This window comes from Lampris incognitus, chromosome 8, assembly GCF_029633865.1.
Source record: "Lampris incognitus isolate fLamInc1 chromosome 8, fLamInc1.hap2, whole genome shotgun sequence".
Classification (NCBI taxonomy): Eukaryota; Metazoa; Chordata; class Actinopteri; order Lampriformes; family Lampridae; genus Lampris; species Lampris incognitus.
This window is the reverse complement of record NC_079218.1, coordinates 47291958-47305417: the sequence shown is the minus strand read 5'-3', so window position 1 is coordinate 47305417 and position 13460 is coordinate 47291958. Positions and strand designations below refer to the sequence as shown.

Below are 13460 nucleotides of genomic sequence, written 5' to 3'. Positions count from 1 at the left end.
AACTCTCCAAATAGTGTACCAAGTGGTAGATCATAATATGAGTTATCAGATGTTTGCTCTTATCTTCATTCCTCATCAACAAAAACTGTGTCAACGTTCAAGGTCAGATGTTGAATTAGGACACTTTTGCTACCATTCTCAACTAACATACATACTATTCTATCAAGATTCTGAATGATAGTGATAGCCAGTTGTTCAGGGGTTACCTTCCATATCATAGTCATCATCGCCCATGTCCGTGTCCTCAGCCAGCAGGGTGGAGCTGGCTGAGGTGGGGATGGTCCCAAAGATCCTTTCCACGCTCATCTCCTCCTCCAGGCTCTTGATCCAGCCAGGGCTCTTCAGACGGATGTCAATCACCTTACCAAGCACCTGAATAGAATGAGAGAGAGAGAGAGAGAGAGAGAGAGAGAGAGAGAGAGAGAGAGAGAGAGAGAGAGAGAGAGAGAGAGAGAGAGATAGATAGATAGATAGATAGATATAGATAGATAGAAATAAAACGTGGAGAGAAAATGGCTTAAAAATGCTTCAGGAAAAATGAACAGTTTATCTAAAGTTTGATTTGAGACACACAGTATGGAGGTTATCCAAGTTATAAATGGAATGGAATGTTTTCATTTGAAATGGCAAGGTGGTAAAACTAGTTACATCACTCAGGTGAAATACTATTTAATGCATTTTCATGTTGTTAAAAATTAGCGCCGAGACAAGGGTCTCTAGGCAATAGAGATAGAGGGGCCTTTTGTTGCCTTGTAGTGTTTTGCATCATCTGTGACAACTCACAGTGGAAGCGCTAAGTGACAAGGCAGCCAGAGCAGAGTAACCTTCCAAGAATGTCACCCACATCTTCTCCTCCACAAACCTGCAGAAATAAGGACATTCATCGGTACAATTCAACTGTTTTGCCTTTCTCTGCTTGTGGTGACTCATCGTCATTCTTACCTGATAAGAATAACCTCTCCGAAGTTAGTAAACTTGTCCAGCAGCTCGTCAATCAGGGCATCGTCAAAGTAGTCGTCGGGGCCCGAGGAGCAGAGGGACACGAGGATGGTGCCATCTGGTGGGCCCTGTAGAGCGATGACGTCCTTGTATACCTGGTGCCTTGCTTCTGGGTCTACTTCCAGGATCTCTACATCGATAACCGCCACAACAGGCCTAGAGACACAAACGATGCAAAACAAAAGGATACTCAAAAGATTAATTGTGCTATTTTAAAGAGAAACTACCCCACCAATGTATTATGGGTACAAATCAAACCTTTTTCTCGGTCATCAATTTACTGAGGAAGTTGTCAACAGTCTGTTAAATGCATAACTAATCCATTCACTGTTGTTTCACTTAATGTACAGTGGATTTTACTGAGCTATATAGCACTAACATAGGTGTGAAATAAGGGGTAGTTGTGTATTTTGAGTCATACTCTTGAACAACTGCTGCAAATGAATATTTAACAAACACGTCTCATGGTGTGTGGACACTACTTTGTATTGCATATCTTGGTTGTTTAAAACCAGCTGCTGGTGACTTACCTGTGGTCTGAGGTCTTGAGCTCAGCTCTGCCATAGTATTTCAGGGCCCCCGGGCTCCACTGGTACTCAGGGTCATCTTCACTATCGGCGGTAGACGAAGCTGCCCCTACAACATTCATCTCCTCAGCTGCAAACATGCACAACTGCATATTAGTAAGGACATAATCCATGCAATAGTTTTAATGTGTTGAAGGGACAGAAAACAGGGAACCAAACTGGTTGCTTCAAGCTAACAAAAGTATTTCTGTCTCAGAGTGTCCTTTTCTCTAAGGTGCGAACAGGATAGGTGGAAACAGGGACATGACAGGACAATTATTGAGTGACCGGAAACGTATCAGTCGCTCCTCAGTTAATTATACATCTTTCTGTCTGGGCCCCCACCTCTCACCTGTTTTGTCAAAGTTCCACTTTCTCCTCTTCCAGAGCACACGGTCCGTCCAAGCGGGAGTGCGGCACTTCTCACTGGTGTCGTAGTCCTCTGAGAATAGGTCATACTTATAGGTGGGAGCGAAGTCTAGGTTCCCTTCGATAAAACCCCTGAACACCTGTGGAAAGGAAGGAAAATGTTTATACCATAATCCACCAAAGCCTTATGAAGACGTGGGGGGGGGGCAGGTTTCAGGGTGGATGCACTGATATTTTTCTAAGCCCATCATTTGTACAACAGCTTAGGCTATCATTTGGTAAAACCGTGAGCCAGTTTTCACAGTCGTAAAAAACATTTATAACTGTATTCAGAATCTTATCCACTGTGACACAGCATTTTAGCAGTACAGGTGATGTACTGTTAGCCATGAAGATGTTTGAAACCTTCTGAGGGTTACTTATGCTGTAACCTATTTGTTGGCATTGGTTTTTTTTTAAAGTGCTTCTTTGTGTGCATGAGTCTGTCGTGCTTCATACCAGCCCAGCATTCTTTTGGTCCAATAACTGGTCCCCAGAAGTCAGGGCATCCCAGTTCTGCTGTCTGATTAAATCTTTGACTTCTTCGTTGGGCAGGCTGATACGGTAGTTGAAGTCTCCACACCAGAAGACATAGTCATGCGAGTACAGCAAACGACCCTTGGTGATGGGGGATGAAGAGGGACGATTACAAATTGACAATAAAAGGTCATATACAATTTGACTCGCTCTGATTAACAATAAACATTTTGTGTGTTCTGCATTATATTGAATATAACTATGTATGAGCATTCCAAGCATTGATTTCTGACAGTGAACACATTTGCTTGTTACCATTGGGAAAGTAAGTCTGCGTGTGATCTCATTGTAGTCGTCGTTCCTCTCCTTGACCTGCGACTGGCCGGCCGCAAAGTGGGAGCAAAGGAAGCAGATGCTGGTGGTGTGGAATAGCAGGCGGATGGCCACACCCCCTTTATTACCTGTAGCCCCACCCATTCCAGTTTTTACCGTATCTACTGCAACGTCCCTGTCGCACCAAGAAGCGAATAAGACAAATATGAAAACCTATTGGAAGGCAGGATGGTGATGAAGAGTTCAATGTCTACTTCCTGATCTCAAAAAGCACTAGTGAGCCACTAAATGTAATAATACATATATGGTACAGCGATTATCTACTTCTGTATCTAAACAAAACGTGACTCTAGGATATATGGAGTGAGAATAGAGCTAGTTTCGTACCTGATGAAAGGGGCGTGCTGTGGACGGATGAAAACAAACAAACAAACCCCCACCAGCTGCTCTGATGCAAGCAGCACATATTTATGGTCCCGAGAGATGTTCTTCTGCAGCTCAGCTGCCCACAGTTTCTGGTTAGTGGTGCTGAGAGGAGACAAGGAGGGAAACGGAGCCAGAGGGAAAACAGGTGTGCAAAGCAAAGAAATGAGCTTATTAATAAATTGATAGGAAACAAAGTTATGATGTTGGCTTTGAGCGTTTGGGTTATTTATCCCTCTCATTGTTCACATAAATAAGTGAAGCTAAGCAAGGAACGATGTGAACATCTGATCCGTCTTGCCCATGCAGGCCTTTGGGCCCCAGGAACACCAGTTCTGAGGGTCCTAAAACATATTTATGAGCAGGCATTATTTGTTGCTACTGGCTTTATTCTGACAGTATTTGCCAGTTTCTTTCTGCTGTCACCTGGATTTTGGCTCACGTCTGGTATTTTTTTGTGCTTAATTACTATGGTTTCTATTCTCAGTAAGGTTCCTTGTAAATCTGAAAGTGGCAACACAACTTAGAAATACCATTATTTATTGACTTGAACTGAGAGACTGTCTCTGGAGCACAGAACAAGACCTTAGCACAATAGTTTTTTGTTATTGTGTAAGGTGCTGTATGTGCCAAGGTTTCCTCTAATTACCTTCCAGATGGAGGAGTAAGACACATACCTGGCACTGACTATGTTGCCAGCATTCAGCTCCACCATTTCCTCAAAACCGATGGCAAAGATATCTATGGGGTTGGCTTTGCTGTCTGTGAGGAGAGAAGTGTCAAAATTTCCAAGGTAAGTTTGTGATTATAAACAGATGGCTGAGAAGGACCATTAGCATTTATGCTGTAATTTACTGGTACATCCAAAATGGGTCAATCGGCACTATGAATTTAAAATGACTACATACAGAATCAAATCCAAAATCTGCCGTTTTATTTCCTCAATGTGTTGGGAACTAACCCTGGAACTCAGGATGCCCTGCCTTCTTCGGAGCATCCAGCAGCCAATCGTTGAGCGTCTGGTTGCGGAAGGCGATACTGCGGAACTGTTTGCCCCCGTTGACGTTCCAGGTGCCGACGCACACCCGGATCTGTTTGGGCCGTGTGTATTTACGGTAATTCTGGCACATTCCCAACAATACTCTGGGAGAGGCTGTAGGCGAAGGGAGAGAAGGACGGCTCTGTAAAAGTCTGTGTGCGAACACGCTTATGGAGAGAGGGAGGGAAGGTGCAATGGCTGAACAAATGGAAACAAAAACAAACCAAGCAAAATAACTCAAATGGGAAAGCATTCAAATATGGAAGAGGGAGACCAACAAAGTTTTCACAAAGGCACAGGACATGATAATGAAATGCATCCAAATGTATGCAGGAATACCAACAAATAGTAACAAATATAAACCTAGGTAATGGTTTATTTCTCTCTTTATTGTTCCTTATCAAGGCATGGTGTAAGCCTAGCAGTTTGTCTACAACTAAGCAATTAAGTATAATTGTATAGTCAAATATCACAAATTAGCCAGAGGAAGCAATTGTGAGCAGTTAACGGTGTGTTTGCAAGAAACTATTAAACCATTACCGAAAGGGGCCCATAAATGTACGAACTAATGAGTAAACCAAAGAGTGGAAACACAACCACAAATGATAAAAAAATAAAAAAAGTGCTTGAAAGGGATTAACACAGGAAGACAAAACAAATTAGGTGACATGGGATGAATTTGAATACAGCCGTCCACTAGGGGGAGTCTCTCAGTTACTCTACCTGATTGCAAGACAGGCTCAGTAACTAAGATTGCGGGCGAGAGCATGGAGAGAAGGGAGAGAAGGGCGGGTTAACCATTGGTTTAAGAGATAATGCCAGTAGAGCAGCTGATCAGCATTAATCTAACTGGGACAGAGATCTGACACATGGAGATTAGAAAACCCGTTGACACGGAGGAACCAAACCCTTCCGTTCCGCAGAGCAGCAACTGGCCAACAGCTACAGGTGGGATGAGAATAGGGACCCAACTTTTAATCCTTCCTTGTTGGAGCAAGATGTGAGGAAGCTTTTTAAGTGACATTCTTAAGGTTGGCTTGGATCCGAGAATCAATGAAACAATTTCTCCAAAACATCTTCAAGAAATCCTTTAGAATATACAAAGGATGCACATTGCATACAGCAATACATTGTAATCTCCCCACTAAATTGCAAGGAATGTGAACTAACCCCTATATTGAACTTATATATACAATGTTATACAACATCAGACCTTACTAGTCTTGGGTAATCTTTCACACTAGGTGGTGCTATACTGTAGCGTAGCAGAAGACGCCCATGCTGTGAAGCATTACCGTAAAGACTGGAGGTGGTGAGCAGAGCCCGAGCTTTGTCTGCTAGATCACTGTTGAGTGTGGAGCCAAGTCTCAAGATGTCTATGGCCTCCTGCTTGGAACTGTCAAAGAAGTTGTTCTGGATGGTCCTGGTGACAGAGCGTGCGCCATCTTTCAGCTTTCCCGCCTGAAAATAAAATAATAATGATAAAAAAAAACCCATTATGTTTTAATGGTGTGGTCTGAAAAAGTTTTTATGCCTCTATACAGTCAGCCCACGAAAGAGAAGAAAAGGAAAAAGACATCCTTATGACATCCCTTAATTTTGATGAACAGATTTGAGGAGCGCAGTTTTTCTGATTAAAATTGAAATTAAAAGGGTAAAAATTGCGAGACGAAGGAGATCTGTCCCTAAAATGACACTGATCGGTGGACATCCAAATCAGTGGCATCCAAATTTAATCCAAAATAAGCGATGGAGATTTCCCAATGGTGTGTTCCAACATTGTTATGGTGTTGCAGTGAAAAACAGTTGTACAAAAAGCATAGGCAAAATATTTCAGAACAACATTCTGTACTGTGGATGTTTCTTCTTTGGATTTTTTTCCTTCTTTTTAACTCTATTTGCTGTCACAGCGAGTAAAGTCACCTGCCATTTTTCTCCCAGGAGCATCCTTGATCATAAGGAACAGAGTCAAGACAACAGAGCGCAGTGGCGGGATTCACCAAGCAAATCAAAAAAGTGGTTCCAAAGACAACGCCCACTGAGCCCATCCAGAATCAAAATCACAGAACACACACACACACACGCACACACACACACATACAGAAATCCCCAACCTGACCTGCTACCATAAGGCATAAACACTGCACCAGAATTTGACCTGGGACACGATAACGGTATCGACTGGCGTGTTAACTTACCACACAGGAAGAGAGGTCCAGAGGACAGCAGAGAGAAACAGCACACAAGAAGAGTTAAGAAACAGAAGCACACAGTTGGACACACACATGAGCAGGTACTCATGTTCAGCTCTTTCTTACTGCACGACGTGTATTTTCTTTTCTTTTTTTTATTGGCTCATTTATTTGTTGTTGAATGTGAGGGTGAAAAATGAATGAGAGTGAATGAAATACCTCAGCTGTGTTGCTACACACGGCTTCACACTAACTAGCTAGAAAAAAGTAAAAATCTTGTTCTGGAATTTATTTCTTTTAAGGAAAATTGTGACTCAAATTTTGAATATATCTGGACTGAGGAGTATAACTTGCTGACAGTAAACTATTTCTTGTGAATGTTCTGCCAATTTCTCCTCAGGGCTGAATAAAGTATTCTGATTCCGATTCCCAAAAAAAATAAATCTATATTAACGGTCCATTTTGCCCTTTCTGAAAAGAAAAGAAAAATAAATCACAAAATCCTATAGCCCTGTCAGCTGGTAAACCATTACCAGTTTCAACAATGTGGAAAATTGCAACTCTGTGCATTTAAGCCAGTTTTTGTATGTTTGTCTTATATTCTGTGTGTGCATGTGTGTCTGTGTGTCTGTTTTAAGCTTGTCCATTTGTGTACCTTGGCCTTGCCGTCCAGCGCCCCTGTTCCAGCGTAGATCTTGCTGACAGAGTCTCCGTTAAGAGACCACATGGTCCTAAAGACCTCCTGGAACCTGGCCACCAGCTGGGGCTTCTCTGTCAGACTCATCTCCTCTAGCTGCCTGGGCAACATCTAGGGAGGGAGGTAGAGGCCCACCAGGGGGAGAGTTTGGATCAAGTCAGAACCAGTGAGGTCACTGGACCGTGATTATGAAGAGCAAGAGCCGTTTCAAGACAACTGAGGGTGTAGTGTCTGAAACATGTTCAGTTGACCTCACCTCCAAGGCAAAGAAGGCCTGAACACTGTTGGTTCTGTCCAGACAGTCAAGGCAGTTGGTCCTAATTGTCCCACTCTGAGTCCTGAGAAAGGAAGTGAGGTGGGTTACAGAGCGAGAGAGAGAGAGAGAGAGAGAGAGAGAGAAAGAGAGAGTGTAGGGGATATGTATATAACTATGGATATAAAACGTTTTAAAATCATAGTATATAACCCCTGATTAAACAGTAGGGGTGTGAATCTTACCCTTTGACACCAGTTCGATTCCTATCTTGATACGTGATCAACGACACAATGCGTCTAGATTCATTATTTTTTGGGGGGGATTTTCCCCCCTTTTCTCCCCAATTGAATTTGGCCAATTACCCCACCCTTCTCCGAGCCGTCCCAGTCGCTGCTCCACCCCCTCTGTCGATCCGGGGAGGGCTGCAGACTACCACGTGCCTCCTCCGATACATGTGGAGCGGCCAGCCACTTCTTTTCGCCTGACAGTGAGGAGTTTCGCCAGGGGAATGTAGCGCGTGGGAGGATCACGCTATTCCCCCCCAGCTCCCCCACCTCCCTGAACAGGCGCCCGGACCAACCAGAGGAGGCGCTAGTGCAGCGACCAGGACACATACCCTCATCTGGCTTCCCACCCGCAGACACAGCCAATTGTGTCTGTAGGGATGCCCGGCCAAGCCGGAGGCAACACGGGGATTCGATCCAGCGATCCCCATGTTGGTAGGCGACAGAATAGACCGCTATGCCACCTGGACGCCCTCTAGATTCATTCTAACCAGTCAGAGGGTTGATAACGATTCGATTCAGCCCTTTCTCAATACAATACGATGTGGTGCCACATGATGCAGTTCAACACAGGGCAGTGCTCAGTACAAACAGGTCCATTTTAACTCTACTAATACTACAGTTTAACTCTACTAATACTGCAGTTTAACTCTACTAATACTGCAGTTGTGTGACTGGTTAAAAGGAGAACTCCTGATCGACATACATCTACTCCATCCAGTAAATAAGAGAAAGAGAAGGCTGGTGTTGACGTCTTATTTGGAATCTCATTTGTTGGGAGTGAAACCTGAAAATCAGCGCAACTCTTAAAAAACCTAAAGTTAGCTAACACTTGTGTGATCTGGTGTTCGGCGGTGCATCGTGCATTTGCTCACTGTCAGTCGACATCGATTAAATGATGGAAACAGAAAGGGGGTTGGGGGGGTGGAACGTTGGTTTGATTTTAGCAAGGGACGGGAGGACACGTGACAAGTGTGAGACTTTCCAGGCAGGCAGAGTGACAAGCAAGCACACTGAGGGGGATAACGTCGCAAAAAACACAACAGAAACACACAATGCGAAAGAAGCAGTAATGGCAAATATTAGATGCTAAAAATTCATAAGACTGGTGTCAGATTGGGCTTTACCGATACACTGAAACCCATGGTGATTTTTCTGCGATTCCATCCCAACTTTTGCCAATACAAGCCGTCTGAATCGATGCAGCCAACTATATATTAAGCTTGGCACATTGGTTTGAATCGGTGGATTGTCACACCCCATAAAATAGATACACCACTACCAGCAATCTTCAGCGCAACTGCCAGAATGCAAATTATTGCATCTTTGTTGATGTAGTAGATGTGTTTTAAATCCCATTTGTATATCCAAATTCCACTTCCAGTGTGGGAAGATGGCGGCGTGAATTCATGTTTGTGGCAGCCTCACCCACTACTGGTGTGGGAAGATGGCGGCGCGAATTCACGTTTGCGGCGGCCTCACCCAGTACTGTCCATGCAGTGTCTTTGTCCACATCTACATCTAAGTTTGTCTTCGTTTGATGGCTGGGAGGGCTGTCGCTGGATCAGCTGGGAGAGCTTGGTCTGCTGTGTCCTGTGGGCCCAGGGACCACGGCCCTGCCTGGAGCTGTGCCCGAAGAGGTAACACCAAGGGTGGTCTGACAGAATGTGGAAGCGGGGCAGGCTAAGGTAACTGCGAGCCCATGCAGACCAGCAGTTCTGATAACACCAAAGGTGGTCTGGCGGCAGCCTCGCCTAGCCTTGACTGTGTTTTTAGTGTTGTCATGTGGAGTGCGGGGAGGTGTGTCGAAGGTGTCTAGCTGGGAGGGCTGGCATTGGATCGGCTGAGGGAGCTTGGTCTGCTGCATCTTGTAGGCCCAAGGACCACGACCCTGACTGGAGCACCACCCGAAGAGGAAACACCGAGGGTGGTCTGACAGGACGTGGAAGCGGGGCAGGCTAAGCTAACTGCTAGCCCATGCAGACCGGCAGTTCCGACAGGCCTCCTGGCTGGCTTTCGTTCTCCTGGACAGTGATTTTTTTTTTTTGTTTAGAAATATATGTGTTAGTTTGAATATATGTGTTCTTGTAGTTCTTGGACATGTGCTTTTGTCTTTGTGTTGCACTGCTGTGGGCTGATTCTGACATGTATGCATGTATTATTGCACCTGATTCCCACCTGGTTATTCCAGTGTCTCCAGAATAGTAGAAGAAACCACACTCCTCTATGAATTTGCTGAGCTGGTTTTTGAGGATACTATGCAGTTTTTCCGTCTTGCCCCCTTTCACCATCTGATGGTAGTCAAAGTTCACCATTTTCACTGCTCCGGCATGCTCCGATGCCTTCAGGTGACTCTGATTGAATAACAAATAGAGACAGACGTTAAACCCACACTTCCTACGCTTAATGGGGGCTGATTGACGGAAACATGCATGAATACACTGCATGGATAAACTAAGAAAATCTATGTTGCAATCCATGACGAAAAAGTGAATCAAAGCTGCAACACTATAAGAAGTAATAGAATGTAATTTTAATAGTAGCTGTAGGGACATCATGCCTTCACTTCAATACATATGACCACTGAGGTTCTTCAGTAGAGCTCAAAATGTAATCTGCAGCAATATAAACACAATGAGGATTAAGGGTGATCCAAGCATAAGAAAAACAGAGTATGTAATATTTTGCATAAACTGAAAAAATTGCATTGTATGCAAAACACCTCGCATCATATCACATCCTCTCTTGTGACGGCACATTTGCAGCATTACTACCTTGCATCACATGAGTAATTAACACCCCTATGTGAAATGTTTGAGTCTATAATGCATTTGTGTGCTGGATTTGGCACATTTTACCAGTTCACTATCTCAGTACGTTTAAGCAAGTGGCCTAGTGTACACTGCAGGGTTGGTGACCGAGTGGTTACAGACCAATGAGCAAACCAAAAAAGGTCACATTCTGAGCCCATCAACAGCCAAGTGTCCTGTTAAGTATCCTTATCCAGTCAGCAAACCGAGTCAGCTGAGGGTCTAAACCATAACACTGGGTGGTTCGCCTCACCTGGAATGCTTTGCTGAGCATGTGCTCTCCTTCCTTGCTTCCCAGTAGGTTAATGATTGCCTGTTTGCCATACAGCCCCCGCAGAGCACTGAAGTGCCTGGAAAACACACACAAAACACACTCAGCTTCAGACCGAAACCATCGCTCAGGCGAGCAGTACAGTGATACTGGCATTTTTCAGCAATATCAGGAAGATCCTCAATACTGTTGAGGCTCACAGGTGTGAACAGAAGAAAGGAATAATAGTGGGTTTTTTTTTTTATCATACTAGGAGGAAGTCCAATGATGTTTTCCTTCCAGCCACAGAAGGGAGTACGCTATTTTGACCATTATCATTTTACTTTTTTATTGTAAATCTTTTTTGTTGTTGTGTGGCTTCCCCCCCCCCCCCCACCAATTGTACTTGGCCAATTACCCCACTCTTCCGAGCCGCCCCGGTTGCTGCCCTGCCCCTTCTGCCGATCCAGGGAGGGCTGCAGACTATCACATGCCTCCTTCAATACATGTGATGTTGCCAGCTGCTTCTTTTCACCTGACAGTGAGGAGTTTCGCCAGGGGGACGTAGCAAGGGGGAGGATCACGCTGTCTCCCCCCCCCCGACCAACCAGAGGAGGCGCTAGTGCAGCGACCAGGACACATACCCACATCCGGCTTCCCACCCGCAGACACGGCCAATTGTGTCTGTACGGACGCCCGACCAAGCCAGAGGTAACACAGGGATTTGAACTGGCGATCCCCGTGTGGGTATGCAACGGAATAGACCGCTATGCTACCCGGATGCCCTTTTTATTATAAGTCTGTATGCAGTAAGATTTAATACTAGCGGTTTGTCTACCTTACCAATATTAATTTATTAATTCAAGACAATAAATCAAATATTCAAGTTCGTGCTGCAGTAAAACGACGCGGAACTGTGAACAGCAAATGTAAGGGGCAGCATGGGAAATGTTCGGGCTGATTGTCTGCATTTGATCCCGCACCGGTGACTCATATCACAGAAACATTATCAGCTGTCCACCATCACTGCTCCCTCCCCACTAGAAGAGCAAAGCAGCGGTCCAAGAAGTGAATGTGAAGCCCGAGCCCACGCCGTGAATGCTGCAGCAAACATCTGCCGCGACATACTGATGAATAAGGGGACACAGAACGGTCCATTAAAACAGCCTTAAAGAAAAGAGTCCTTCAGTCATCTCGGTTGCCTCTTACTGCAAAAACAACCTGCTTTAAACGTGGCTGTAGTGTTGTAGAAAGATAAATGACAGGGGTGGAGAATACCCCAGACGAGACTGGGCATCTCATTACCGCTCACCACTAATCGGTTCATCATCTGCAAAGAATTTACACAGCCTGCAGTCAGAGTACAACGCAATGTGTAGTCGTGTGCTTCTTCAAGAATCGCACATTCTCAGATGTGTGTGTGAGTCTGTGTGTGTGTGTGTGTGTGAGATGTTCATGGATTGAAGACATTTTGTAATGAATGTCATTTTAACTTCATGAAATGTTAATTGATGCATAGCAAATAGAAAACAAAAGAAATAATGCTTTTAGTAGAAGCCCTCCTATTGTTGTGTGGCAAATATATTTAAACACACAAATGCAAACATTCTGGATGTTTCTTGACCTCTAAAAGTTGGAAACCAATTAACTTCACTGGATTGTCTCGATGGCTAATGGTTAATATATTCCGTGCACCCTTTTTTTGGGGTATTTTAGTGTATATTCTGCCAAAAAGCACCACAGAGCGTGCTGTGTAGTGCGTTTCGGTAGAATCGGGGTATTTTAGTGTATATTCTGCCGAAAAGCATCACAGAGCGCCACAGGAGGTCATTCCTGCCTGTGGCCATCAAACTTTACAACTCCTCCCTCAGACTCAGACTGTCCAACACTCGGAGTTAACGGTCACTGGACCGGCCCTGTCGGGTTTTGTTTGTGCGGCTTGTTGTGTGCTGCGGTAGTGCAGTATAGCTAGGGTGTTATGTGCACCACGCTTGTTGATATATTTTGTTCTTATTTGTATTTCTTGTTTATCTTTTACTTCTATTTGTTTCTGTTTCTATTTTCTTATCTTGTATCTTGTTAGTTTTTAGTTATTAGAGCATGAGTGTCTGCAATAGAACTCAATTTCCCCTCGGCGATGGATAAAGTGTTCTGATTCTGATATCCCTGAAGATTCAATTTCCACAGTGCTTAGATCACAGTTACTGGATAGCTACGTTGTTGGACTGTAGTTTTGGGAGTTTACTGTATTTCTTAAGAGGAAAAGTCAAAATGCAGAGCAAAAGAAACAGTTTAGGCAGAACAATTTAAAAACACAATAGTTAACAAGATTTAAAAAAAATAAAATTAACAGATTTGCAATGTTGCCAGCTTTCCTGAACATCTATTTCCACAAATGTTACCAATGCTACTACTAGGTCCTATTAGCCCCACAAAGTCAGCCTAAATCTTGTGAGCTCAGGCCTGCAAGATATTATAAATGCCACTTTATTGCATCATTGTATTGTTACAATGAATTATATTCTTACAACAAAGGTGTTCTCTGCATTTAACCCATCCTATTGTATAGCAGCAGTGGGCAGCAACAGTGCCCGAGGACCAACTCCAGTTCTTCTTCCTACTGCCTTGCTCAGGGGCACAGGCAGGAGTATTAACCCTAACATGCATGTCTTTTTGATGGTGGGAGGAAACCGGAGCACCCGCAGGAAACCCACGCAGACACGGTG

At 44.2% G+C, this 13460-nt stretch overlaps 1 protein-coding gene across 1 annotated transcript in view; it reads right to left on the bottom strand.

The window, feature by feature from the left end:
* synj1 (synaptojanin 1) overlaps window positions 1-13460 on the bottom strand; it is a 36848-nt gene that overhangs the window by 13823 nt on the left and 9565 nt on the right. The window contains exons 8-22 of the mRNA XM_056284417.1: window positions 10738-10834; window positions 9853-10028; window positions 7391-7472; window positions 7093-7245; window positions 5541-5706; window positions 4168-4359; window positions 3884-3968; window positions 3171-3311; window positions 2766-2958; window positions 2433-2591; window positions 1918-2074; window positions 1530-1656; window positions 943-1155; window positions 784-862; window positions 207-372 (exon numbers count right to left, since the gene is read on the bottom strand). Of these exons, the coding sequence (XP_056140392.1) occupies window positions 207-372; window positions 784-862; window positions 943-1155; window positions 1530-1656; window positions 1918-2074; window positions 2433-2591; window positions 2766-2958; window positions 3171-3311; window positions 3884-3968; window positions 4168-4359; window positions 5541-5706; window positions 7093-7245; window positions 7391-7472; window positions 9853-10028; window positions 10738-10834 (2186 nt within the window). The remainder of the gene's footprint in view (window positions 1-206; window positions 373-783; window positions 863-942; window positions 1156-1529; window positions 1657-1917; window positions 2075-2432; window positions 2592-2765; window positions 2959-3170; window positions 3312-3883; window positions 3969-4167; window positions 4360-5540; window positions 5707-7092; window positions 7246-7390; window positions 7473-9852; window positions 10029-10737; window positions 10835-13460) is intronic.